Source organism: Blastomyces gilchristii (genome assembly GCF_000003855.2).
Source record: "Blastomyces gilchristii SLH14081 genomic scaffold supercont1.36, whole genome shotgun sequence".
NCBI lineage: Eukaryota > Fungi > Ascomycota > Eurotiomycetes > Onygenales > Ajellomycetaceae > Blastomyces > Blastomyces gilchristii.
In genome coordinates, this window is record NW_003101647.1 from 179,653 (window position 1) to 204,161 (window position 24,509).

Sequence of the window (24,509 nt, forward strand, 5' to 3'; positions counted from 1 at the left end):
CAGCGGCCTCGCGCTGTACTACTACGCAACCCTCGAATTCATCGCGCTGCAAACAAAGCAAATCATCGAAACGATGAACAAAGCCGGCCACAGCATCACCTCGATCTTCATGTCCGGCTCCCAATGCCAGAACGACATCCTGATGAAACTGATCGCGTCAGCGTGCGGGATGCCCGTGCTTATCCCCCGCTACGTCCATGCCGCTGTGTGTCATGGGGCGGCGATGTTGGGCGCCAAAGCGGCCAGTGCAGATGAGAATGGCAAGACGGAGGATTTGTGGGATATCATGGACCGGATGAGCAAGCCGGGGAAGATGGTGAAACCGAGCACGGATGAGTATGAGAAGAAGCTGCTGGAGGTGAAGTACAAGGTGTTTTTGGAGCAGTGTTATAAGCAGCAAGAGTATAGAAAGGATGTGGATGCGGTTATTGAGGGGTGGGGGAAGAATTGAGTGGGTATTTCCATCAGGGGGAGTTTGATAGAGGTGGGTTTCTGAGTGGAGAAAGGAGGGGAACGGAAGAGTTAGTTGAAGTGACGGTGGTAAGTAATTTCAATTTTTAGACAGGATGCCCAATAGGGTCTTCCTCTTTTTCTTTCCATACACCCTTTATCCAGAATGATTCAAAAAGTTAATGGCTGTGGTCGATTTCCACACCTTTCATATATCTCCATTTTCATGCGCCTTGTGATGTCCTGTTTGGCTTTGTTTCTTTCTCCCCTCTTTCCGTCCCTTTCCATGCATGCATGCTACCTTGAGTCTCTTTTATATTGAAAGAAATCTAGAAAATAACCCCTTCAATCGAAGAAGACAGAGGGGCTAGATCGTTAATAACTACTGCTTTACTATAATACTATAATACAGAAAGCAAGTTTGCTGATAGATATTCATTGCCAAAGCCAATTCATTCTAATGGCAGAGCCGTCAATGAAATGGAGCCAAAATAAAACCAATAGGAAAATACATAAGTATATATTTCATATTCACTCCCTCTTCCTTTCCTTCTCCTGTCTCCCTTGCTACCACTCCACGTCTCATGCCAGGATTGTTTTTAATTTATGAAGCTAGAACCAAACAAGAAAAAGGGGGGAAAACGGCCGGGATAGGGTATACAGATGATGACCAGGAAAAAAACAGCCGCAACACAGGAGAGAATCAGAACCTCATGTATGTGATACATACGTGTACAGAAGCAACAGAGACAACAGACGTGAAAAGCTGAAAAAAAAAAAAAAAAAAAAAAAGAGCAAGCAGGCCCCAAGGTATCAGGAGATGACGTAGATACAATATTTCAGCTATCAAAACGATGCCCAATAACTGTATCACTCGCAAGATCCATGACTGTCATAACATGGCACAATCGCCGCATATTAATAATAATAAAATAAATCACACCTTTACCTACCCATTTCAGTCATTAACCCAAAATCTTCTACCTCCCCATATTCCTAGTCGGTAAAAGCCAGTCATCAGAGCCCCTTTCGAGAAAGACAGAGGCGAATCTTGAAGGATAGCATCGTTAATAAGCCCTTCCTCCCTTCCCCCTGCCCACCGTCCGAAACACAGCACTCTGCCCCATTGCCAAGCTATCAACGGGATCAACGCGCATGGCGTTTATATCGTTAAAGGCAGAGAGATAGAAGCCGGCAATCACAAACAGGTATGTGAGGACCAGGATGGAACCTTTGAAGTAGTTACTCTTTCCCTCGCCGTACATGTATGATAGAAGGAAGACGCAGAGGATGACGGTGATCATGTCCCATTGCGGGAATATGAGACTGTGTTTAAATAACAAAGGGGGTTAGTGCTTTTGTCTCACCTTAAGAAAAAAATACCGCCAAGTGAATGGATAGAACGTACTTGAAAGAGTGCTGTAGGAGCTCCTTTGGGTCTATGAATTGGGCGTATATGGCGCTGAATAACACCACTGCGGGTATCTGCAGAAGGCACACTTGGAGGGCATATGCGGAACCGATCTCCATCGATAGAGCTATGTTTCCGTTCATGGCGAATGATATGGCATTCTTTTGACAAAGATATTAGAGGTTTTTGCTTCTCCACTCCATTTCAACACAAATACCATAGAAAAAAATAGAAAGAGAAAGAGAATCACATACCAAGAACTCCGTAGTATTCGGGACCAGCGCAAAGAGTGTAATACCCAGAAATTTCTCATCGATATCAAAGTTGTCCAGCACACTATCAACTGTATTTACCAATATCTCAGCGATGACCGCGTATAGCAACGTGGCGCCTAGAAGAATGACAGAGCTCTTCAACTTGCTCCAATTTGGCGCGTCGTGGCCACCCACAGAAACGTGTGCTTCAGCAAACAGCCCGGCTTCCTCCCCATCTTCAGGGACGAGTACGCCGGATCCGCCAACGGGTTTGTTCAGGGCATGCTCAGAGGTGTGAGAGACAATTGGTGGTCTTCTTGGTCGGGCTGAAACATCATGGACTGCCACAGCAGCGGCAGTGGCAGCTACCTCCGCGACCTTACGGACAAAGATTTCATTCTGTTCTTCCGATAGGCCAGGTAGGGACATGGTTGCACCTATGGTATCATGGTTCTTGGGAGGAATACAGCGAGGAGTAATATTTTCGTTTCCGGATTGGTTTGGACGTTGCTCCGAATTACCCTCGTTCGATCTCGGTGCCAGGCCAACATATTTCAATGACTGACCCAGAATGCGAGTGTACAGCGGAGAATCTCGAACAGATCCCCTTCGATGATGAGTACTTCCATGACCTTCCTGTTGCCCGTTAGCGGACGTAGGCTGTTTGGACTTTCCGATGGAGCCACTGGATTCTTGTGGCACGAGATGTGGGGTATGTGGGTGCGTTGCCATGTGTAGAGCCTTTTTCTCCTCGGGCTCGCTAGCCCAGATAACAGCAGCATGGGTCCTCAAAGTAAACCAGAGCCCGATTACGTAGGACAAGAAAAGCAGAACGGCAGCAAACCAGGAGTACGGCTGCACAGCCTGAAGGAAAAATTTGTCATGGATCTCAGGTATTTCTGAGAAGTAGCACCGGCGGCAGTCCCTTTCTCCCCCCAAGCCAGTAGTGGTACAGGACATGCACTTTAATTCATGCTATTCATAAAATGGGTAAGCGCTAAGCAATGGTGGAATGCGCGACGTGGCAGTGGAAAAGAAATACTTACAGTCCCATAAACTTGATAAAAAAGGGTAGGGCCAAATGCAGCGATAACAGCGAATAGTAGCATTGTCGACGTAACTCCGGCAGATTTAACATTGAACCGTTGGGTTTTGCGTCTAATGGCACCAAAACACATTGACAGTCCAGGAAGAAAGAGGATACCCGTGAAAATACTCCCAATAATACTCCCTTCCACGAGCTGGGCTTTGCCTTCTGTCAGAGCAATGCAATAAAGATATACCTCGACCACAGTCGAAAAGAAGGCATTCACAGCAGCACCTAATCCCATTGATGATTGAGCTGAAATGGATGCAACAGCTTGCCCGATGAAATATGCCAGAGGGATGATGGAGACTAGGGCCAACGAAAATATCAAGCCCGGATGAGTTATCCCTGATTTTACGTTCAGCATCCTGTGCAGAACGTAATAATCTAGAATAGTGAACAGGACGATGGCAAGAAGGTTAATGAAGAAGATATTGGTTCCATCAATGGTATATTTCCAATACTTATAGCCGGCGGCGCGGTAGGTACAAAGTAATATCGAAGAAGAGGGTCGAGATGGAGACCGAGTGTAGGTTGAATCTGAATGGAATGAGAGTGCTAGAGGGTGGCGTCGAAGATGGTAGAATAAAATGAGAGTGACTCTGCCCATAGGGATCCAGAAAACCATCATCCAGCAGACAAGGGACACAAGAAGCATCAACGGACCGACCACGAAGTAGAACCAAGTATAAAATATGACTCTTCCAACAGTCCACTCTCCGCGACCGAAAAAGCGCCTTTTGTTCCTTGAAGAACTTTCATCCTGGGATCCTCTCCCTGTCCTTCCCAGGAGGCTATCATGTTCACTAGCTGAGTCAAGGCTGTTTCTGCGGCGTCCTACCAAAGATCTGCCAGGAACGGGGCCAAAGAAAAGTCTTCCATGTTCAAGGTCACCGCTCTGCCATTGCTCATACTCGCTGATACTCCGACCTTCACCTTCATCTTCGTCTGCGTAGTTCTCATCGGATTCGAGTCGGACAAAGGATCCAAAGGGGTAGAGAAGATAAAGAGACAGGTGGGAAAACACTTTCCCATAAGCCCGAGCATCAGGCGAAAAACCAAAGAGGAAGCAGGCGGCGGCGCCAAGAAGGCTAGCCAGTGCCAGCCACCAACCGAAAATGATGGACCATAGAAAATTGGTCAGGGAGAGCCAATTGCTAACTCGCTCTCCAGGCACTGAATGGATATCTCCCTCTGCAGTCTTTTCAACAGACCGGAACTTTTTGTAAAGAGCAGGTTTCCAAATCCTTATACCAAACGGATGGGTCTCATTGATGGCTTGTTGACGGTCCTTGAGCGTGAAGCTTTCCGCATCACTCACATCGCTACGAGAATCGTCATCACCGTCAACGCTCATGTTGAGCGCAGAGTGTTCTCCCCGACCACCTAGGCGTCCACTGGATTCAGCCGGTGATATATCATCGGAACCTTCATCCCTCGAATCAACACGCTGGAGAACAGATTGCTGTATATGAGGACCCCTTCGACGTAGTGACGCAGTCGACCTCCCGGAGGCGTGTCTATAAAGGGCATTGTCTTCCTCATATTCCCTTGGGTCATCATCTACCGAAAATTCCTGGCCTCTATATGGTTTGGTAGAGGTTCTGCGTAGGGTTGGGGGCTTTTTGGGTGTTCGATCCGACGATTGCGCCGCGGTGGGAGGAGCTCGGATAGGCTCGTATGTCGTTAGAGGGGTCTCTTCAGGACGAGATTCGAGACCACTAGTATCTTGCGAGTCGATTGTCCCTGAGAGTATCTTAGCTATTGAAATGAAGTTTTTTTAAGTATATTAATAATTTCTGAACAGTTTTCTAACCATAGGTTGTCCTGGACTGCGGTTCCACCGGCCTAGCGCCTCCCCGCGGGGTAGCTGGTGACGCCTGAGAAGCTTGCCTTATTGGGATAATGGGAATACTCGTTGACGACGTTGACGACGATGACGACGAGGTTGGCGTAGACCGTGGCTGATCCTGAGGACCTTGGCCATCGGGGGACGCCATGGTGTTGAAAAGATGGAGCGAGAATCACCGGTCTGTTTTGGGGCAATTGGGAGAGCTCTGGCAGCGCAGGAAAGGGCTTTTCCAAGAGTGATTGCGGCGAAACTTCATATCAGGGTGAAAGTGAACTATCGATGAACAATATATTACTCTAGCTTATTTTTGTAGCAGTGAATAATCAAAGCTGAGATATAACATGGGCTAGCTAAAGCTCTTAAAACGAAGCTATCTGGGTGTAGTCCGGGGGTTTAACCAGTCCGGCAGGAACGGAGGCCACAAACCTCCTCACCAGCACAGGAGGAAGATTGCTGGTGATCTAGTTAGCAGCGGAATCGGCGGAGATATCAGACCAAGTCCGTTGGCTGCTGGTCAAGTCATCTGCAGTTGTTGACTTGATTCAAGATGTAAATAAGAGAGCTTAAAACAGAGCCGCCTGACCGCTGCCAAACACAGCAAACGCAGCAAACAGGGCAAAACGCGATGATGACTAACACGCTAACTGTTTAACCCCAAAGCTTCAGTCGCCTTCGCAGCAATGAGAACAGAGAGAAACAAACGGCAGACAGTGACGATACACCATAGCTACCTAATAGCTAGGAGCCATCATCCTATTCTGCTTCCATACATATCTGTTCGTCCGATACCAGTTCAAACCCCTCACCACAGCTGGGTTTCCGTATCCCTCCTATTGCCACGTTAATCTACCGAAATCCCCATCAGGAGCAATCCAAACCCGCAACCTCTCTACTTCCAATTCCCGCCTCCAACCCTAGATCCATACACAACCATGGCGCTCGATACTTACTTTCGCAACAAGATAGAGAGCATGAAGCTCGAAATAATCCAGGGGCAAGCTGTCCTGAGGCGACTTGAAGCACAGCGGAACGACTACAACTCGAGAGTAAGGCTGCTACGGGAAGAGCTAGGCCTGCTACAACAACCGGGATCTTACGTCGGTGAAGTGGTCAAGGTTATGGGTACTAAGAAAGTGCTGGTCAAGGTGCATCCAGAAGGGAAGTATGGTAAGTTTTGACCCATTCAAGCTGGAATAGAATCGCCAGAACACAGCTAATGATATTGTCCAGTTGTCGATATCGCGGATAATGTCGATATCTCCAAGCTCACAGTAGGGAAGCGAGTGTCACTTCTCTCAGATTCATACAAGCTCGAAAAGATGCTTCCATCATCAGTTGACCCCCTCGTCTCTCTCATGATGGTCGAGAAAGTCCCTGACAGTACCTACGATATGATCGGTGGCCTGGACCAACAAATCAAAGAAATCAAAGAAGTCATCGAGCTCGGCCTCAATCACCCAGAACTCTTCGAGTCGCTAGGCATTGCGCAGCCAAAGGGCGTGCTCTTATATGGGCCCCCAGGTACCGGAAAAACTCTACTTGCACGAGCAGTGGCACATCACGCGGATTGCAAATTCATTCGGGTGAGTGGTTCGGAGTTGGTACAGAAGTATATCGGCGAAGGCAGCAGAATGGTCCGAGAGTTGTTCATTATGGCTCGCGAGCATGCTCCTAGTATCATTTTCATGGACGAGATCGACAGTATCGGGTCCAGTCGTGTGGAAGGCAGCAGTGGAGGAGACTCTGAGGTCCAACGCACCATGTTAGAACTCCTGAATCAACTGGACGGGTTCGAACCTACGAAGAACATTAAAATAATTATGGCTACCAATCGTCTTGATATCCTCGACCCCGCGCTCCTTCGACCTGGGAGAATCGACAGAAAGATTGAATTCCCACCACCCACGTATGTTTCACACTGTACTCTCCCCCCATGTAGATACCCACAACTAACCCTCCGATTCAACTGCAGTGTCGAAGCTCGCGCAGACATCCTACGCATCCACTCCAGATCTATGAACCTAACTCGCGGCATCAACCTAACGAAAATCGCCGAGAAGATGAACGGCTGCTCCGGCGCCGAGCTCAAGGGCGTCTGTACGGAGGCTGGCATGTACGCCTTGCGTGAGCGCCGTGTACATGTTACGCAGGAGGATTTCGACCTGGCGACGGCCAAGGTTCTCAACAAGCACGACGACAAGGAGATTAGTTTACAGAAATTCTTCAAGTAAAACAACGGAGATGCGGTAGTTTAGCGTGGCAAATATTACCTTTTTGGAGTTGGTGGGAGGTAAACCAGGACGACGGAGTCGGGAGGAGATCATGCATGGCATTTTGTCACCTGTGGCTAGCTTCCCGAAAGGGAAGTATTAAGAAACAATGGCGGAATCCGGCTTTCTCCATGCCCTTGTCCCGCCTGGCTTGAGTCAGTGTCCTTACGCCAACCGAGCTATGATATGGAGGATGTGGATCATTCACGGAACGGGAGTCGGAATTTTACACCTGACATGGATTCACACGCCCAGTGGGTAACCTACACCAAATTCCTTTTAAACTCCTTTTTCGCCGTCCTCAGTATTTCTTCCACCTTGCTGCGTCCATGTTCATTTCTATTCCCATCGTGTTCCCCGTCCTTTTGGGCATGATTCTGTATAACTATATAGCGCGTGTAAGTACCTAGATGTGGTAACGTAGGCAAAACATGTAGTGTTGTCTAATTGGGACTATTTTTTAACCTCTAATTTCGAAGTCATGAAGAGAGGGGGTCTTCATTGAACAGTAATGCTGTTCATCATATAGTTAACTCTTATGTTTTGAACAATGTAACATTACATGTCCTGTACATGTACATTTGCATGTAGGTGCACTTATATAGTTAGTAAGAGCTCTTGACGCTGCATCAGCAACATCATATCATCTTGTATATCTACTTTAGCAGTGTACATTGAGGAAGAGAGGCTGAGATAACGTCAAACAGCCTTTTTTCCTTTCGCTGCTTCTCCGCTTGATGTGTATCTATGATAGACCGTCAGTCCAGTCTAGAGGTTATCATCCAGAGTCAGACCGGCCGGCCATGCAAAACTCCGCTTTTATATGCTTTTATCGGTCGAAAAGCACATTTGGAGAGTCTCTTCAGAGTAACTTCAGATGATCCATGCCGGATATTAAACCTTGTGGTCTTATTCTTATTTTTAGTGTTATCTATCCATCTTTGACCGTTCGGGAAATGCGCTCTTCCACGTTGAGTGTTCGATGGGTAGCAAATGTGGAGTGACATCAGTTCTTATTTACTTATTTACTCTATTAATAACCCTTGAGAGAGAGAAGGATGAATGTAGAACATCAGATTGTCAGGTCATATGATCTTTCTCTCTCTCTCTTCTGTTCTCTCTCTCTTTTTCTTCTGTTATTACTGAATATGCTGATGACATATTGGTCTGTATCAGTTACTTGTTATTCTGATGATATCTAGAAAAAAAGAAAAAAAAGAAAAAGAAAGAAAAAGAAAGCTGTCAACAAATGCTTGGCAATAGAGCTTCTTTCCGGTCAAGCTCATCAACCTCAGCCTCAACTTCCTCAATACATTACTATTGCCAGCGAATGTGATTGCGACAGGAAATCACAAATATTCAATTAGCCTCAACAGCTCGAAGTATTATATGGTATGATATCCCAATAGATACATATCTCTACATACACTGCACACAGGCAGTCCCACACAACCTAGCAATGCACCTCCCATCATCCCTCTCCCTCCTCTCCCTCCTCTCGCTCTCCGCCCTCTCCTCCGCTTCCGCCTCCGACTCCGCCGCACCCCTATCCGCCGATATCTTCTACTGGCCGCTCTCCTCCACCTCCTCCAAGCCCTTACCACTGGCGCAAATCTCCTACGACCCCTCCACCCTCCAATCCACAATCAACTCCTACACCCCTCCTCCCCAACCCCTAAACGACGCCGGCGACAAGAACATCGACAAACAAGCAGACCTCCTCCGCATCGGCCTATACGCCAATCCCGACGATAACAAAAGCAATGACCCAAACAAACAATGGGTGGGAACCCTCTCGTCCCTCGCCCTCTTCACGAACACCCCGCAAACCCTAACCCTCCACCTCGATCAAAACAATCACGTCTACCACGCCGCCATCTCTTCTTTCGCATCGCCTCCGGCGCCCAGTCCGGACTCTAAGACAACGAAGAAGAGCAAGTCTTCCTCTTCGCCGGGAACGGGAAATGGGGAGGAAGCTGGAGCGGGTCCTCTCAGGGTCGAGTTCGTCCGCTCAACCCCCAGCCCCCGCCCGCATCTCAATCGCCCCGTCGTATTGAGTCCGGACGGCACTGCGCCTGAGGAAGTTGTCGAGAAGTCCTTGTTCCAGAAGTAAGTACTGCACATACATATGATCCGTTCTGTTAATCTTCATGTGTGTGTGTGCATTTTTGTTTAATGTTAGATAACATTGGATATTGCTTTACTAATTTCTCTCGTCGTGTCCAATTTAAAATAGATACTGGTGGGTTCTCGGGATTATTGGTTTCTTGGCACTTACGGGAAGTGCAGAGGGGAGTTAGAGAGAGGACAATTGCCGATTGGATTTTAATGGATGGATGGGATGATCCACTGTGACAGTATTTTCCATATAACATACGGAGTACATATATGAACACTGTGGTTGTACAGTTCGATCATGCTTCTAATAGATAAATATGGATTTTCTGGTTGCGTATCTCGGCAAAGAATCTTGAAAACTCCGCACACCCATAATCTGCGTTTACTGTTCTTTCTTCTAAATATGCATAGCGTAATTTACAGATTCTCGGATCTACGCTCTCTCGAGATATACATATATCGGCATGCGATGTTGCACTGAAAACGAACACGCTTCGTGAAGAATGTCATCCTTACCAGGCTCCAACAATCAACTTCGTGAAAAAATTGACTTGATAAACGGCCTAAATCCTGGAAAACAGCGCAAATTAAAATTTAAAAATTTAAAAAAAGGCGCAAACGCAGCAATCCTTCGCCTTTTTCCAAGTTTCCGCTCATCCTCAAGTACCAACGTATGACGCCCCGTTCCATTTCAGGGGCATTATTGCACATCCATCTCATTATCGGTATCATCATCTTGCATCTCCTCATCCCTTTCGTCACCCATCTCATCCTCATTCTCCGCCTCTCCATCACCTTCATACAGAAAGATCCCCTCCTCATCCATATCCACGTCGGATCCCGGCCCCTCCCTCTTCCTCCTCTTCGCCCTCTTCCCGTCCTCACCCTCTTCGTCGCTGTCCTCCTCATTCCCCACAGCACCATTCGGAATCTTCAAAACAACCCCTTCCTTCCTCCCCACTGCCCCCGCCCTAATTTCCCACCTCATAACCCCGCGATCTGTCAATGAAACAATCTCGTCCTCCGTCTCCCCGAACCGCAACCTGAAACACACGGCCTCGCTCTCCAACACCACGGGCTCTAACAACACCGCACCCGTGACCCCGACATCAATCATGCTCTCAGGGTACACACCATCCGCATTCCGCTCAATAATCGCCCGCGGATCCAAAGGCCACACCGTAATGGTCTTCCAATTCGCAATCGCCAGACGCGTCGCACGTGGTGATGTTGCCACGATTCCCGGCAACGAGTTCATGCTTGTGCTATACCCGGCCAGCCGCGCAACGACGCGCCAGTTGTCAAAGCGCCGGCCACGGTCGAGGTTCTCGATGTGCAAGCAGTGGGAGGCGCGGCATTGCGCTTCTGACATGAGGATGCATGCGACGAGTTCGCCGTGTTTGTCTATCGCGGTGCCGAGGGCTAGGTATTTCCAGTGGCAGAGCTCACGGGTCGGGTCGTGGGAGCGCGTCTCATGCGTGCTGAAGAAGGGGATGGCGATGGTGAATTTTAGGTCGTCTTCTTGCACGTCGTCGATGTTGGTGTCGTAGTATTTTACCCAGCACGAGTTACGGAGGAAGCCGCTTGTGTTTGTCATGCTGCCGGCTTCCACCTCGATGCGTTGGAAGTGGCCGTATATGGTTGAGGAAGGGTGGTAGTAGAGTAGCTGGGTGGCGTTGTCGTTGAAGGCCATTTGAATTATGGGTTCGATACGCCCTACGTTTCGCGGCCGTTGGTAGCGGTTGTCGTAGGGCATGGTTCCATCTTCGTCGATGATTATATTGTCGTTGTAGACTTGGTCTGCGAAAGATATGTTAATGATTTACCTGTAAAAAAAAAAAAAAAAAAGAGGATTTATAAAAGGGGGGTGGGTCGACCCCTCCAAAATTTCATCTTTAAGCACTTACATGCGAGTTCCATGTCCTCTGCAGTCTCATCTCCATGCGTTGCATGGAGAATAATCATGCGCCTGTCAAGATCCTGCTTGTGCTGCCATGATATAGCCACCAAGTGCTGATCATCTACAGCAATCGCCAACGGGCGATACTCATCTTGACCCGGAAACGCAGAAATCGTCACGCGCGAATATCTCGACCCCGGCTTGCTGCGATGGTAATGCACGAGCTGCGTGCTTTCTTCCTGGTACGGCCTCATCGCCTCCTCTTCAAAGGGGTGTTTATATCTTGTCGTCTTCCCATCCCCATTGCCCGTTCGATTTTCGGCAACCCCCTGCGTCCCCTTCTCTCCCTGCTTTGCCCCCGGAAAAGGCGTAAATCTCTGCAATACAGAAATCATATTCCCTTCTTCGCCAAAAATTACCTTAATCACCTCCACATTCCCTGGACATACGAAGATGGGCTCCAGCACACCCCGAGGTAGCATTTGACCCCCAGAAACAAAATACAGGAAAACCTTTGGTACACCCTTCTGCACTAACGCTACATTCGGATCTCTGTGGTTGGGCCCTATGGCAGATGCTAGGGTGTCAATTTTGGGAATGTCCTCACCAAACGTATATACGCTTTGGTTGGCGTGGAAATTGGCCCCGCGGAGCTGCTGGGCTGCTCGTCTCCGGAGCAGGAGGAAGAGCTCTGCTGTGCTTTTAGTAGCGAGGTCATTGCCGCTATTGCTACCACTACTGCTGGCGGTAACGTTGATGGTACTGAGGGTGCTGAGAGGAGAGGGCAGTTGGGACAGTTGGTACAAAAGCCCCTTCCGATAACTTGAGAGAACTGCAAAGAGCGTGTGGCAGGTGTAAGCTGCCTGGAGACAGTTGGTGACGGAGGAATAGTCGAAGATGGATTGTAAGAGTTCCGGGGGCAAGTTTAGAAGGTGCATTTTTAGCTTGCCTTGGTGCAATACAAGGTTGGGGACAATTCAGGGGGTGGTGCACAATACAAGGTGATAGAGGAGCTGATAATGTTGCTTTTCCACTTTTACAAAATGGAACAAACTGATAAGAGAGAAAAGAGGCATGAAAATCCAAGGGAAATATTTAAGAAGCTGGAGATGAATGAATAGAAAACAGAGCTAGCGGGTTGAGGAGACGGTAAGTGATTGTATTTCTTTTAAGGGCCGCAGTTCACTGGACTACTTGACCCCCTCTTGTCCGCTTACGCGCATGTAAATATAAACCTTGCGGAAAAAGGTCTGGGTGACTGGCAGATAGATACAGGAAATGAACAAGAAATACTTCACTCGGTCTGGCGGAGAATAGAAGCCCAGATATATAGACACAATCAGCAGCAACATGTGATGTACTGTTAACAGCCAACCAAATACGGGCTGGTGCCTGGTCGGAAGGGCCCCGGAAAAACCTTTACGCGCTGGACCCAATGAACGTGCTTGCCTTGACGAGATAACTACGGAGTACGCTGTACAGCCTGGCGACAGACATCATCTCTCCAAGGTCGAATATATCAATCCGGCGCCTACGTTCGCAGTCCCCGTATGCACGCCATTGGTGTGGAGGGAAATTGGGGGGGACGAGGAGGTGTTCTGGTGACGCTCTCCTGAAGTGTTCTCTCAAGGAACTCGAGATCGTGCGAGACGTGGAGACACGGGGCAGAAAGGCAAAATAATGCCTTCTGGAATACCCGGACGAACCATCCGTTCAAGTCGCACCTTTTTGAAACGTCAACCCATATCCAGATTGAAAAGAATCTTCCCATCTATCTCACCCCTATGAAGCTATTTATCGACTCTATCCTTCCTTCATCTACGTCAAGCGACCAACAACGTCTCTTTCTGACCTCTGTTTGGTCAAAACTACTACTACTCGTCAAATGACCTTTGTTCAGGCGCTCTTCAAGGCAATTGGGTTTGCTAGAACACATAGAGTGCTACTGGAACTCGATGTGAACCCTCGTCAACCTGCCCAAACAAATGGAATTCAGTGATTCCGCACGATCTCACAACTTTCATGAATTGCACAGTTCACCATCTCATATTTCAGGTCCTATCCTCAACCAGCAGCAATAACATAGAGAACAGCGATTTCGCTTCATAGGGTAGCTTATACAGCAGCGCTTTCTTACAATCTATTTTTTCTCCCTGGATTGAGGATGATGCCTGATCGGATTCTAAAAGTGCTCACAAATGGACCAGGATACCCATTGGATTAACAGAGGACATCATGAAGAAGCAATGGCTTGATTGAGCAGTGCTTCTGGAATGATAAATTGAATGATGAATGTTCCCAGTTGTGGAACCATGAAAAACCACTCGAGACTGCCTCCGAGCCAGAGAACGAGAGCAAACCGGAGCATAAACTCATGTTCCCTACATTTTCAAAACCGTCATGCCCGGAACCACAGATGGTTGATGCCGAATGCAACCTAGATGCTTTTCACTTCCCTTTGCGCCAAACCCGCGCCCAGCACCACGCAAGGCCGGTACAGAGCCGGACATGTTCTCATCTTGTTGAGCATGTTCACTAACCCATTCATCGCACCAACCATTGCAACAGCAGAAGAATAGCGGCAGCAGCGGAAGTAAACAAGGTACCTAAGCGCAACGCGCTACTTCTAAACTGCGAACATTGGGGCTGGGCTTCACGCTTCTTACCTGTCCCATTACTGGGTATCCAAAAAATGAGGATGAATAAACTAATCAAGCAGTAATAGGGCAAGTGTCACTGCTGCGCTCGACCCTGAGTCCTTGACATTAAGGCAAAAGTTATGGGAATGTCAAGGCTTCCTGCGCGTGGGATTAAAATTTTGTAACAGGAACCAGGGCACCAAAACAAGGCATTGGCAGTGTGAGCTTCCGCAGGCAAGCTCAACACCACACTACTATTTAAATCTCAGTGTATTCAAATAAAAACAATCAAAGAACAACTTTGAATCAGGGAATAAGCAAATATAAATGTGTCATGTAATTGGTATTTTTATTAACTTTATACGGAGAGTTCACTATGTATACTCCGTATATACGTGCATATCATACGATCATACGAGATATAGAAGATCTACACACCATACTCTAGCTTACCTACTCTAACAAAAATAATGTACAGTACATCACTGTTTTAATTTTTAAAAAACGAATACTGATACATAATATTTATATAAAAAACATAGCTTACGTTTTTAAATCGTTCATCATGATCATTTGCAGTCTGTTATTTATTGTTGTGACCTGGCTGCAGTCTCGAATAAGGCTCTCAGTAATCTCCAGGTACCTCAGCTCCTGAGGCTTCTTCCAATCCCACCCGCGCACATAAGAGAGTGCTTGCTCAACCCAATGTTGAAAATGTTCTTCTGACTCCTGCTCCTCATCTTTACCTTCTGATAGCCTTGAGAAGATAACTAGTTCCAAGGACACTGACCAAATCATGCTCAATTAGATTTTGATGCAGTAGAGCCAAAAGCCTGCAGATCAAGAAAATAAGATATGACTGTATCTTTGAGATCAGGGTTTTTTATTGCAAGTCAACAGACAAAACCACCTCTTGACAATCATCTAAGGAAAGGGGTAGAGTGGTATCAGATGTATATTGATTGAGCCATATCAAAATGCTAATCCCCCAGCATCTAACGCAACCACGGAATTTAGTGTGCATCCTTGAGATTCCTCCAGGTTGAAAGCTGTGAGAAGCAAGGAGTTTGCCCACTTCAGATAAATTAGAGTCCGGCACACCTCATTCAAATGTCTATTACTTGAATTAGTGACCGGTACTCAGAACCCCGAGAGGAAACCTATGCAGCGGACGATGAGGACGACAACGAGTGCGACGCCTGGGCTGATGACAGTTCGGATGTATCCAACCTGTCTCTTCCACAAAAATCCACCATTCCGACTTGAACTTTCAGCGATGAAAAGAGGATGGAGCTGGACCTTCATTCATGAGACTCGAATGGTGTATTTTTTGGGCCTTACTGCTACGATTAGCCAGCCCCACAAGTATGGTGACAAAGGGGGTCATAAGCCTTAACTGCCTCTGGAATTTGCGCTCTCTTGCAAGTTATGTGCCTATCAGAGACGTTCTAAATGCGTAAGTTTTGCTGAAATCCTTCTCTTCTGATATTGTAAGTCTACTATCAACTTTCCCATATCTGTAAGCTGATATTTTAAAGTATCCAGCTTCTATATAAGCTCTTATAAATACTTCTTAATATTATTAAAGGAGAAAATCAGATGAACAAAAAAACTTACAGAAAACTATTACCCAGCGAGGTATTTCATAAAAGAATGTTCCTTTAGATCTGCATTAACTCTCTGTGAGCATCTTTTGTACCTGCTTCTGCAGACTCTTCTCAAACTGTTCCACGCCATTATCCTGTCGATGCAGCTTCCCTCGCCTTAAAACGTACACATCGTGCCGCCCCAAATCGTCATCGTCTGGCTTCATAGTCATATTCGCATCTCTATCTTGCCCCGCCGCGTTTCGCTTCCCCTCAACAACGCCCCGGATCAAGTATCGACCGTGGGAAACGATGAGTATAGCACCATTGAAAGATGAAAGGTCTTCCACTAGTGCGATAACAGTGTAGAAATTAAGATGCGTGGTGATCTCATCCAGGACTAATAGGTGTGGCAGATTCCAGAGTATCCTGGCCAGTGCTAGGCGTACCCGTATAAACAAAGGTTTATGAGAAATAATCTGGTTTGGCACCAGGGCTGAGCTCGGAACTTGAAATGAAAGGAACATACTAACCAGCTGCCCTCCTGATAGCTGTGTGATAGGGACATCTGATGCGGTCCTTCCTGCCAGGCCTAGTGAACTCAATAATCCACGCACTTCACCCTCCCCAAGGCTCCTGTTAGCGTCCCAGGACAATAATGAAAGCGCAGTTAGCACCGGTTCAGTTCGACCAATTGCTTTGAGTTCATCCGTCGAGTGTTGCGAATAGTATCCGATAGTTGCTCTAGGATGGCGAGTCACAGTGCCCTGCGACTGTCGCATTGATCCCACAAGGACCTTGAGTAGGGTCGTTTTCCCACTCCCGTTTAGGCCTATGATTCCAACTCGGTCTCCCATGTGGATTACCAGGTCGATAACCATTAAGGATAAGGTCACCCCGGGGCTTGTAACGGAAATGGATAGATTCCAATGAGACTAGAGGTCCCGGGGATCTCAGTTGCTGTGGATTTGGAATACTAATCGACACCCCCTTTTCATCATGTGGAACATCTATTTCATCTCTCATGGAATCATGAAACCCCACGCGGTCACGATTCAGTTTAAATCTTGTCCCCTTGGCGCTCACCTGCACACCCATCCTTTCATCCACTTTCTTCTGGCGAGATTTCGCCATTCGAAGTTTGTTGTCAACGCCAGTCTTCTTGCCTAGTTTGATATTGTCCCGAATGGTCGCTTCCATGTGCGCGACTTGGCGATCCTGCGCTTCTTTCATACGGCCCCAGTAAAGTTTCTGAGCTCCTAAATCCTGCTCGTATGCCGAAAGATTTCCCCTGAAGTATGAAAGGGTCTGATCTTTCAGGACAATGGTTTCCTCGCACATATTGTTGAGGAAATCTCGATCATGAGACAGCACCACAGTCCTATCGTCATCTACTGTCCGTAAATGGGCGAGATAATTTTCCAGCCAGACGATTCCCAACAAATCGAGAAAATTGGTAGGTTCATCAAGAATCAAAATATCCGCTTTCTGGATCAAATTTCCGGCAAGCATGCAACGCATCCGCCAACCGCCAGAGAGTGACTCGAATGGCTACTCAAAGGAGGATTCTTTAAACACGAGGCCTAGAAGAACCCGACGACGTGCCTCTGCCTCAATATCTGTGATTTTCATCTGCGGATGGTCCGTAGTTAACATCACCTGCCAAAAATACTGGCCTTCTACAATCAACATACTGCTTCATATTGACATTGTAATCTGTCCAGGAGATCTACAGCTTCCTGTGTTTCTTCCTGAATTCCGGAAGGCTCGCTTGCTTCCCGATTCCGCTCTAGCCTGGCTTCTTCTGAGTCAATCTATTCCTTCATCTATTCATCATCATATAATAGAAAGATCCCAGGAGGCCACTACCCACGTACAAGGTTTCTAGCGGATTCAGCAACCTTATCTTCGACCGCTTTCAGATATTTCCTCGCCTGCATCCCTCGACTGCCACTTTTCAAACTTGCATTCTTTCGCGCAAGAAATAGATCCCGCTCGAGCTGTTCATGGCGAAGCTGTCGGATTGCGTTGCACGGGTTCCCACGGGTCTTCTGCCTCTTCCAAAGCATGCGACAGACAGTACTTTAATTTCAAAATGAAAGATACATTTTAAGCTCAAATTAGCGCTGTAGCCTACCAAATTGGAAGGGGATTCAATCAATCCCTGCGTGACTCTTTACGTAAAAATCGCGCACGGGTAGGTACATGAACATACCATTAATCTTCCTCTCCACATCACTTCTCAACCCATCACTTTGAATGACTGCTTGTAAAACAGTCTTTGTGCCATCGGCCCCCCCCCCCCCCCCGGCCCCCCCCCGCATGCGCCCCAGTTCTATCATGGTTGGTAGTTCCAAATGCGCCAGACTTAGCAGATACATCCTGACCACCATCCTCTCTATTTGCTAGAGGGCAGATATATCCGGATGGTATCCGGGATGCCAGGGATAAGTTTTTCAGCCATGGCAAGCAGAATCGCTTCGCGCATATAACCAGACCAAGGTCAGTCAATCATCAAGCCCCTCGGCTCCATTGGCATGTGGTGTGTGTATGTGTGTATGTGTGTATGTGGCCAGAAGAAGCGAACATGGGTGATGCCATACCATACATGTAAAGTATCTTGAAAGAAACAACACGGATGAAAAATATATATATATATATATATATATATATATTGTATTAAGAAAAACCACCAAACTACTAACTCGACTTGCCCGTCCGTCCCATTCCTCCCCACAAGCCCCCCCCATATAACAGACACAGACACCACGCTTCAGCCGCAAAGCAGCACCCGACAAAATATCTCAACCCCATCGCTCCTAGCCCCTGGACTTCCCCCCCCGGAGTCTAGCGGGCTCGTTAATAACCCTCCCAGCAGCACGCAGCACGCAGCACGCAGCCACACCGGGCGCGCGTGGCGGCCAGATGAAGCAATGATGGCGACAGCGAGGCCTTGGATGTCACCCTGTCAACCTGTCAACCTGTAGCTGTTGTGCACAGCAGTGTATGCATCATTAGCTGTCTATAGCTTATTTATATATATATACTTTGTGGTCTTGAGAGGGAGGTCAGTCAGTCATCGCCAGCATTTAATTAATTAAGTAGCTTGGGGGGGGTTGCTTGCCTCCCGTTGAATTGGAATCTTGGTCTTCGCGGACATGGAAGCGGGTCTGCGTGCAGGTGGCAATGGATAGTTGGGGTCATAGCTTGCGAGGCCATCTCGGGCGGGCGTCAGATTGCTGATATTTGGATGTCTTCGCAGCTGGTTATGGATGTATGTACATGTACAGTACACACTTACTATGAGAGGAAGATATCGAGGTGATCATGTGACTGGGCGGTTTTTATTCTATGTCTATGACAATACTAAATAAGACATTAATATATAATTATACAGAAATACTATCTAAAATGAAGATAATAATAATAATAATAATAAAACACGTAGTTATTTCACATTGAAGAACAGAAAAAAACATAGTAATATACACACTCGCTCTCTTCTTTAAATTCACCCGAGTTTTTCATCCTTTTATCTCTAGCTTACTACGTATATATATAAGCTTAACTCTTCCGAAGCCCAGTCTCCATTTCTATCACTTCCCAATCGGCTCTGCCCGTTTCACTTCCACTCCCACTCTGAACCGCCCCCTCGCCGTCCCCAATCCCAAGCTCCGTCTCATGCAGCGCAATCCACTCCAACACACTCTCATAACACAGCACAAGCTGCTTAAGACTCTGCACCATACTGAGTCTCTGTAACCTGAAATCCTCAACCGTAGCTGCGACCAGGTCGATATCATCGCGGCGGAGCCAATCTTCTCCACCAACGACACCACCACTGCTATTATTACCAGCACTATCGCCATCACCACCAGCAGCATGGCCCCCATCCGAGCCCTCCGCCTGTTTCTTCCGGTCCGCCAACGCCACCCGCCGCTGCCTCTTCAGCATATCCACAACACTATCGACGGTACAGTACGTCCCCGTCCGCCCGCAGCCAGCGCTGCAGTGGACCAATATCCGCCTCTGGCCCTCAGCCTCCGGGTCTAGCGTCGTCGTCTCCCCCGCCCCGCTACTACTACTGCTAGTCTCGGCCACGCGCCCGTTCGTGGCCCGCGAAATCCGATTCACCTCCTCGATCAGCCTGACTAGATGTGCGGGTTCGGCGGGTGTGCCGAAATCGGGCCAGTTGGAGTATTGCAGTTGCGTGATTTCGCGGATGGGTTGGAAGGGGTAGGCGGAGTGAGAGAGTGTAAGGCGGCGGATAGTGACGTAGGGGGTGTTATCATTGGCGCCAGCGCCAGGGGTGGTCTGCGAGTTCTTTTTTGCGTCGAGCTTTTCGAATTGTGTGAGTGGGTTGGTGGCTCGCCGTTGGCCACTGGATCGGCTTTGTTGTTGCTGTTGCGTGTTTTGGGGGGAAGGAGGAGGAAGGAGTGGGATTTGTTGTTCCGAGAATAATTTCAGGTTTATGGGTCCGTAGTCTGCTGCTTTCCAGTATGGATGGCATTTCAGTTGAGGACCTTCTGATTCTGCAGTTAACATGACAATCACTCGGATATCCTGTTCCCATATGACACGCCAGAAGTCCTACAAAAAGTAAAAACTTGTTAGCATCCACGGGAAAGCGGGAAAGCGGAGACATATTTTTTTTTTCCCCCACACTTACATTGAACGTAGCAGGTATTGGCGCTTGGGTGGCAATATATTTTTTGTTCGAGTGAGAGGACTGAATGAAACTCGCATTTACGTAGTCGCAAGCACCTCTAGGTACACCTTGTAGCCGAACTCTCGAGTGATCGTACGGATAGATATTGTTATACCGATTCTTCGCTCCCTGTTCTAGTCCCGCTATACGGAACACCTTCGTTGGACTCCCCGACCCAGGCGAACCATATGATACATTACCACTCAAGGCTTCCTGCATGCGGCTTTGTTCCGCCTTCTCAATCTGCAAAAATCTATCGGAAACCCGCTTGCCCTTGTCATGAACATCGGTAGCCTGCGCGAGCCACCGGGGCAACTTCTGTCGAGATTGCGCAGACATTGATCGCGGCAATTTGATAGGAATTTGCCCGACGCCCCCTATCAAATCCATATTTTGCCGAATGTTTGAGAAGAATGGATGGGTAGTTGTACTGCATTTCGGGATGCTGCAACCGCCCGCTATGCCAGGTTTGTTTGGCAGCACAAGACTGATTGACCGCGGTTGGCCTGCGAAGTTGGCAGGTTCATTGTTCTCATTTGATTCAACGAGGTCTGGAAACTCGGCAGCGAATTGCGTAAATCCACCACGCAGTATCGATGTCTCGCCTTTCCACCCTTCGTTGGTGAACTTTTTTAATACGTTTATCAAACTAGACGCGTCCTTCATGTGTACCGTAGACGAATCGTAGACAATAATTCGCGTACATTGCTGCCAGCGCGCAAACCTTTTCTTTTCTTCTTCGCCGGCAAAGGTATCCTCCAACTTTTTCAGGTTGAAAGACGGTCGTTTTAACAGCGTCGTGGGTATGCACAAATTCAAGGCTCCTTTTATCCTTGCCAGGGTAAACTGCGGGTATGGTCGAACATCTAACAGCAAAATGGTGTCTGATAATGACTTGGATAATTCTGCACAACGGCTAGGCGGGATGAGTTGGACGTTGCCCTGATCGACACTGGCTGGGGAAGTCTCAGACCGTTGAAGAGTGCGAGCTTTACTGACAGTAAAGGAATGGCGTGAGACGTGCGGGGGCAGCACGATACGGGAGGGAAGGCCAATAGGCCCCTCAGAACCAAGTGGAGTCCTTAGCTGTGGTATGGTTGAAGCTGGGCTCGACATAGTCGATGGGACCATCGGCTTCACAAAGGCAGTAGCCGACTTAATTTCTCCTATTGAGCTACTCGACTGTGGATCGATGCTCATGTAGCTGGCCTTATCATCGTACCTCGGTATAGCCCACGAGGGTTCGACTGGGAGTGGCGAAGCAGGCGTGCGCATCTCGCGCCTCTCCTCAGCCTTGCGATCTCTATCTCGAAGGGCTTGCGTTTGCTTCTCGAAACTAGACGAGATTCTATGGCCGGCAACAAACCCAGCTGATTCTGATTGTTTCCTAAATGCTTCGAATTCGAAGTTGTATCCAGTCGAGTGGCGATTCCCATTTTTCCCACCAGGTCCTGGCGAGACCGCCGGTAAATTCCAGGTCTTGCGCGCATGTATTCCTGGTGTTGAACTGGATGGGTTAGTGGATGTGAAATCGACGATGCCGAAGTAGCTGTTGGACGAATCGCGCGAGATCCGCGGGGAGAGGGTGGCTCCAGAGCCCAGGATAGGAGCGGTCATTTGGCCGACAGATGCGGGAGTCCGCGGTGGCATTCCCAACGGGGTAGTCGACACAGCGGCGGCCGTAATGCTGGGGCTCCAAGCCTGTGGAGAGGGCAACGTCGTGGTTGCCGACATATTTTGCAAGAAAGGGGATTTCAGATTCCGATTGTTTCTCGGCGTAAGAAAAAAAAAAGAAAAAGAAAAGAAAAGAAAAGAAAAGAAGAGAGAGAGAGAGAGAGAGGAGAGAGAGAGAGAGAGAGAGAGAGAGAGAGAGAGAGAGAGAGAGAGAGAGAGAGAGAGAATTGGACAGAGCGAAAGTTTCTGCCTCTCTTTCTTTAGTAGATGGGTATGGTATAGCGTATAGCGTATAGTGTATATAATACTATGATAAAACTTGATTTGTTCCAATTGTTTCAAAGAGGAGGTGTCAATGTCAAATAACGAAGTTGTTCCTGACGATAAGCGAACGCCATGCTCCAGTAAGGTTCGATATTGAAGAGAGCATGGTTTGCCGGGGGAGGACAACAACGACAACAGCAGCAATAGCGGGTGATCACAACGCAAGATCTGACGTAGGTCGGCGTACGGTGGCAAGCGTGAATAGCATCGACGTGCCAACGGGCGGTTGATAATATATATCAATTAACGGCTACGAGGAGGAGGTACGGAGTAGAGCTGACAAAAAGGCGCACGCCACACAGGCACATGCAGCAGGAGAGAATAAGCTCTAATCGCGACGCGGGCTTTTTTGGGTGGGGACTATAGCCACATTCCACAACCACAAGCTGGGGAAAAAACTGGTGGGCGGTTGGTTGGTATATGGGCTATTATTAGAATTCAAGTGGTGTGTGGTTTCGGGGGCGAGGGGTAGCGAGGGTTTGTAGTCTTGTACCATGTAGCTAGCTGGGAGGAGAGTAGAGGTTCGAGTGGGGAGGGGGGGGGGGGGGGGTCCGGGTTGCAAGTTGTGGGCGAGCGTTGTGAGCGGAAAAGGGGAGCAAGGGCCCGCAGAAATGACGTAGCTGGGAGTGTGAAGGGAACACCGAGACCTTTCTGTGGGGAGTCAACTTCAGTCGAGTCAGTACAGTACTCAGCCAGTAAGTCAGTAAGCCGGGATTGAGCGCGGACAAAAACCAACAGGAACAAAGGCAGAGCGGTTTTGTCCTTGAGGTAGGGTAGGTAGGTAGAGTAGGTAGGTAGAGTAGTAAGATGGCAAAGAATATGGGAAGGAGATGGATAAAATAGAATTGAGGGGAGAATTAACTAATAACCCACAAAGAAGGCAGAAACCCCAGGGTGCGGCAACGAGGGAAGTCTAAACGGGTTGAGTTTAATAGGAGCCAGAGAGTCAAAAAAAGAAAAAAAAAAAGAAGAGAGAAGATAGAGAGAAGATAGAAGAGAAGAGAAGAGAGACCAGCGAAAAACCCAAAAAATTCCAGAAAAGCCAAAAAGCTGGAACCGCAGAAAGACCGGGCCCGATGACGTCGCATGCGGGAAAAGGGGCAAAAAGGAAAAAGTAAGCAGAACAGAAGCCACTTGTTGACCCTTTTTTTTTTTTTTTTTTCGTCTCTGCTGGCTGGACAGGGTTGCGTTGCGGTAACGGCGAAAAAGTCAAACGCCATAAGCCATGTGCAAAAAAAAAAAAAAAAAAAAACAAAAGAGAGAGAGAGAGAGTGGAAAAAGCACGCGAGAGACCCGTAAACCAGCGAGTCGAGTTCGGGCTCATAGTGCAGTAGAATAATAGATAGCGGTTGAACAAAAACTTACACGGATAAGCACGGGGTTTTTTTTTTTTTTTTTTTTTTTTTCACTGCCGCGTCCTGCGCCTTGTCTCTCTCTCCCTCTCTATATATATATATATATACACATATATACATATATTATCCTTCCTCTCTCTGCGGGTGTATGTGCTGCCCGGGGGGAGGACGGGAGGAGGGGTGGGGGATATGGGATATTCGAAGATGATGATCAAGGACACATCCCCATTCCCGGTAGATAAGACAATTGGGATCGGGATCGGGATCGGGTTAGATGTATATATCTATCTATCTATGAGTTGTCGTTGTTGCCAGAAGAGAAGAATCGAGTGCGATTTGAATGGGGGACTGGACTAATCAATGGGACGATGGGCGGTTGGTTAATGGCCTGTTGTTATCATCTATCTATTCGCCGACAGATGGTGGTGGTGGTGGTGGTGGTTGGTTTGGCTGGCTGGCTGGCTGGCTGGCTGGCTGGCTGTCAATGGTAATCCATATATAGTTATATGGAGATATGAAGAGAAAAATACTCTTGTCGAGAGTGAGGGGGGCTGCGAGAGAGAGAAGAGAGAGAGAGAAAAAGAAGGGAGAAAGAGGGGAGAGCAGGAAGGAAGAGAAGAATATACTCTCTATCAGCGCGTCGACAGCGACCGACCCGCAAGCGCGCATCTAGGATCCAGGCCGAGGGGGGGAGGAGACAAGACAAGACAAGACAAGAAGAGAATCAAAAAAAGGATGGATTCATGGATTCATGATTCATGGGCGGGATCGACGACGCTGGTTGCTGCTGGTTACAACTTGCTCTCTATCTGCCTGTCTGTCTGTGTCTGTAGTTAGGAGTTACGGACGAACGACGGCTTGAGCCTTGATTCCAGTAACTA

General features: G+C 48.0%; 6 protein-coding genes across 6 annotated transcripts; 2 read left to right on the forward strand and 4 right to left on the reverse strand.

Moving 5' to 3' along the window:
• Positions 1–1,236: 1,236 nt before the first annotated feature.
• On the reverse strand, positions 1,237–5,592 carry BDBG_09145 (Ca2+:H+ antiporter). The gene is made up of 5 exons (XM_031723887.1): positions 5,019–5,592; positions 3,162–4,948; positions 2,116–3,090; positions 1,859–2,022; positions 1,237–1,776 (listed from the first exon to the last, which is right to left on the reverse strand). Exons 1-5 carry the CDS (start codon positions 5,200–5,202, stop codon positions 1,518–1,520), a joined length of 3,369 nt encoding a protein of 1,122 aa, XP_031581252.1. The 5' UTR covers positions 5,203–5,592; the 3' UTR covers positions 1,237–1,517.
• A 122-nt stretch (positions 5,593–5,714) lies between these two features.
• BDBG_09146 (26S protease regulatory subunit 8) lies at positions 5,715–8,212 on the forward strand. Its single transcript, XM_002620414.2, has 3 exons — positions 5,715–6,221; positions 6,285–6,960; positions 7,027–8,212. The coding sequence occupies exons 1-3, from the start codon at positions 5,987–5,989 to the stop codon at positions 7,283–7,285; spliced, it is 1,170 nt and encodes a 389-aa protein (XP_002620460.1). The 5' UTR covers positions 5,715–5,986; the 3' UTR covers positions 7,286–8,212.
• Positions 8,213–8,460: 248 nt separating this feature from the next.
• BDBG_09147 (uncharacterized protein) lies at positions 8,461–14,307 on the forward strand. Its single transcript, XM_002620415.2, has 2 exons — positions 8,461–9,433; positions 9,561–14,307. The coding sequence occupies exons 1-2, from the start codon at positions 8,784–8,786 to the stop codon at positions 9,622–9,624; spliced, it is 714 nt and encodes a 237-aa protein (XP_002620461.2). The 5' UTR covers positions 8,461–8,783; the 3' UTR covers positions 9,625–14,307.
• BDBG_09148 (F-box domain-containing protein) lies at positions 9,664–12,921 on the reverse strand. The gene is made up of 2 exons (XM_031723888.1): positions 11,350–12,921; positions 9,664–11,242 (listed from the first exon to the last, which is right to left on the reverse strand). Exons 1-2 carry the CDS (start codon positions 12,278–12,280, stop codon positions 10,143–10,145), a joined length of 2,031 nt encoding a protein of 676 aa, XP_031581253.1. The 5' UTR covers positions 12,281–12,921; the 3' UTR covers positions 9,664–10,142.
• BDBG_17964 (uncharacterized protein) lies at positions 13,724–17,806 on the reverse strand (the record flags this gene model as incomplete). The annotated part of the gene is made up of 8 exons (XM_031725574.1): positions 17,445–17,806; positions 17,262–17,381; positions 17,146–17,199; positions 16,555–17,118; positions 15,659–16,502; positions 14,529–14,766; positions 13,900–14,019; positions 13,724–13,877 (listed from the first exon to the last, which is right to left on the reverse strand). The coding sequence occupies exons 1-8, from the start codon at positions 17,634–17,636 to the stop codon at positions 13,724–13,726; spliced, it is 2,286 nt and encodes a 761-aa protein (XP_031581254.1). The 5' UTR covers positions 17,637–17,806.
• A 1,089-nt stretch (positions 17,807–18,895) lies between these two features.
• BDBG_09151 (protein tyrosine phosphatase) lies at positions 18,896–24,109 on the reverse strand. Its single transcript, XM_002620419.2, has 3 exons — positions 23,010–24,109; positions 20,237–22,938; positions 18,896–20,157 (listed from the first exon to the last, which is right to left on the reverse strand). Exons 2-3 carry the CDS (start codon positions 22,007–22,009, stop codon positions 19,132–19,134), a joined length of 2,799 nt encoding a protein of 932 aa, XP_002620465.1. The 5' UTR covers positions 22,010–22,938; positions 23,010–24,109; the 3' UTR covers positions 18,896–19,131.
• Between the last annotated feature and the right edge of the window lie 400 nt (positions 24,110–24,509).

What these genes read in the sequence shown, in the direction of transcription:
- BDBG_09148 (XM_031723888.1), bottom strand. Translation starts at nt 12,280, where the DNA reads ATGCACCTTCTAAACTTGCCCCCGGAACTCTTACAATCCATCTTCGAC. An exon ending in AGAGGACATGGAACTCGCAT is followed by an intron (nt 11,243 to 11,349) that starts GTAAGTGCTTAA and finishes TATCTTTCGCAG; the next exon opens with ACCAAGTCTACAACGACAAT.
- BDBG_09151 (XM_002620419.2), bottom strand. Translation starts at nt 22,009, where the DNA reads ATGTCGGCAACCACGACGTTGCCCTCTCCACAGGCTTGGAGCCCCAGC. An exon ending in CAATACCTGCTACGTTCAAT is followed by an intron (nt 20,158 to 20,236) that starts GTAAGTGTGGGG and finishes TACTTTTTGTAG; the next exon opens with GACTTCTGGCGTGTCATATG.
- BDBG_09147 (XM_002620415.2), top strand. Translation starts at nt 8,784, where the DNA reads ATGCACCTCCCATCATCCCTCTCCCTCCTCTCCCTCCTCTCGCTCTCC. An exon ending in GAGAAGTCCTTGTTCCAGAA is followed by an intron (nt 9,434 to 9,560) that starts GTAAGTACTGCA and finishes AATTTAAAATAG; the next exon opens with ATACTGGTGGGTTCTCGGGA.
- BDBG_09146 (XM_002620414.2), top strand. Translation starts at nt 5,987, where the DNA reads ATGGCGCTCGATACTTACTTTCGCAACAAGATAGAGAGCATGAAGCTC. An exon ending in GCATCCAGAAGGGAAGTATG is followed by an intron (nt 6,222 to 6,284) that starts GTAAGTTTTGAC and finishes GATATTGTCCAG; the next exon opens with TTGTCGATATCGCGGATAAT. An exon ending in ATTGAATTCCCACCACCCAC is followed by an intron (nt 6,961 to 7,026) that starts GTATGTTTCACA and finishes ATTCAACTGCAG; the next exon opens with TGTCGAAGCTCGCGCAGACA.
- BDBG_09145 (XM_031723887.1), bottom strand. Translation starts at nt 5,202, where the DNA reads ATGGCGTCCCCCGATGGCCAAGGTCCTCAGGATCAGCCACGGTCTACG. An exon ending in TTTATCAAGTTTATGGGACT is followed by an intron (nt 3,091 to 3,161) that starts GTAAGTATTTCT and finishes TTTTATGAATAG; the next exon opens with CATGAATTAAAGTGCATGTC. An exon ending in CGAATACTACGGAGTTCTTG is followed by an intron (nt 2,023 to 2,115) that starts GTATGTGATTCT and finishes CTTTGTCAAAAG; the next exon opens with AATGCCATATCATTCGCCAT.